A 1,595-nucleotide genomic window follows, 5' to 3' on the forward strand; every position below is an offset into this window, starting at 1 on the left:
CGGGCCCCGGGGCGCCGGCCCCGGTTCCGGCCGAGTGGCTCTGGCTCTGGCCCAGCTCAGGCCCCGGGGCACTGGCCCCGGTTCTGGCCAAGCACCCCCAGCCCGGCCCCGCGGCTCCAGCCCAGGCGCCAGCCGAGCACCCCCGGCCCCAGCACCTCTGGCTCGGGCCCCGGGGCACCGTCCCCGTCCCCGGCTGAGCGCGCTGGCCCGGCCTCGGCCCCGGACGAGCGACTCCAGCCCGGCCCTGGCCGAGCGGTGCCGGCTGAGCACTCCCGGCCCTGGCCCCAGCGGCTCCGGCCCGGACCCAAACCCCGCGACCCCGGCCCGAGCGCGGCCCGAGCTCGGCCCGATTGCCGCCGGCAAGCCCCGCCCCCAGGAATCAGGCCCCGCTCTTGCTAAGGCCAGCCTGATGCTGGCTGCATCCTGGAGTTGCCTGGAGCCAGGGCAGGCAGGGAGCCTGCCTTAGCCCCACTGCGTCGCTGACCAGACTTTTAGCGGCCCAGTCAGCGGTGCTGACTGGAGCCGCCAGGATCCCTTTTCAACTGGGCATTCTGGTCAAAACCGGACGCCTGGCAACCCTACCACCCAGGGATTCCTGCCCTGGAGGGAATTATCTTCCTTATTCTATAAGCGACTACTCCCAAGCGCAGTACGTTGTGATTGAGCTAGCTCTCACCCTCTTCCGTGCCAGGACCCCATGTTACTCTCTTCCCATGTGCCAAAAGGAGGGCAGGTGGTTGTTACCCCCATAGACCTCTGTGACCCCCACTAAGGGGTGGGGTGAGTTAGAGCATTTCTTTTAGCGAGACATTCGGGCTCAGTGTAGGGACTCACAGGGATGGAGAGCCCACCACTTCCCATGGCTTGTCACCCCCACCGATACACAGATGCTGATGGTAAGGAATTGCACAGCCTTCCACCAGGAACCCCCAGCCTGCGTCTGGCACAGTGGTCAGGATTGCTGGGGATCAGCAGAGTCTGACGGGATAGACTTGCAGGGGAGGTGACTGGGGCGTGAGAAGGGGAGACTCTCTAGGGCAGTGGTGGCTCTTAGCCAATAGCCTCCTCAGCAGAGTTGTGGCGAATATTCTCACTCTTCGTCCTCCCTCTTGCAGTGAGCTCTGAGGTGGGCCGTGCCGTTTGGCTCCGTTTCTCTCCGCCCCTGGCAGCCTCTGGCCCCCAGCCCAGCTTCATGGCCCATCTGGCAGGCGCCATCGTGGGCATCAGCATGGGGCTGACCATCCTGCGCAGCTATGAGGAGAACCTGCAGGACCAGTGTGTCTGGTGGGTGGTGCTGCTCTCCTACGCCACCTTCCTCGTCTTCGCTGTCTTCTGGAACATATTCGCTTATGACCTGTTGGGGACACAGATCCCTCCTCCACCGTAGCATCCCCCCCGCCGGGCCCTCAACACCCACCCTGAAAGTGCCAAAACCCAGACGATGCGAGTGCCAACCTCCCGGCTGGAGCCCTGCCACACACTTTTTCTATCGGTGTGTTATTTCGGCCGGATGCCGGACTGGATCTTCCTCGGCCCCTGCCTGAGGCTGGGAGGCAAGAGACGCGTGACACAGAAACAAGGAAAACTGCCCGCCT

The 1,595-nt window shown here is 64.6% G+C and overlaps 1 protein-coding gene across 4 annotated transcripts in view; it reads left to right on the forward strand.

Moving 5' to 3' along the window:
• The window catches only part of RHBDL1 (rhomboid like 1), a 22,546-nt gene extending 21,159 nt beyond the window's left edge, over window positions 1–1,387 (forward strand). For all 4 annotated transcript variants that reach the window (XM_026650819.1, XM_024199099.2, XM_024199100.2 and 1 more), the window contains one exon: window positions 1,116–1,387. In XM_026650819.1, the coding sequence (XP_026506604.1) occupies window positions 1,116–1,387 (272 nt within the window). The remainder of the gene's footprint in view (window positions 1–1,115) is intronic.
• The last annotated feature ends 208 nt before the right edge of the window (window positions 1,388–1,595 follow it).

The sequence above is a fragment of the Terrapene carolina genome, unplaced genomic scaffold, assembly GCF_002925995.2.
Source record: "Terrapene carolina triunguis isolate 2854851 unplaced genomic scaffold, T_m_triunguis-2.0 Scaffold93, whole genome shotgun sequence".
In the NCBI taxonomy this organism is placed as follows: domain Eukaryota; kingdom Metazoa; phylum Chordata; order Testudines; family Emydidae; genus Terrapene; species Terrapene triunguis.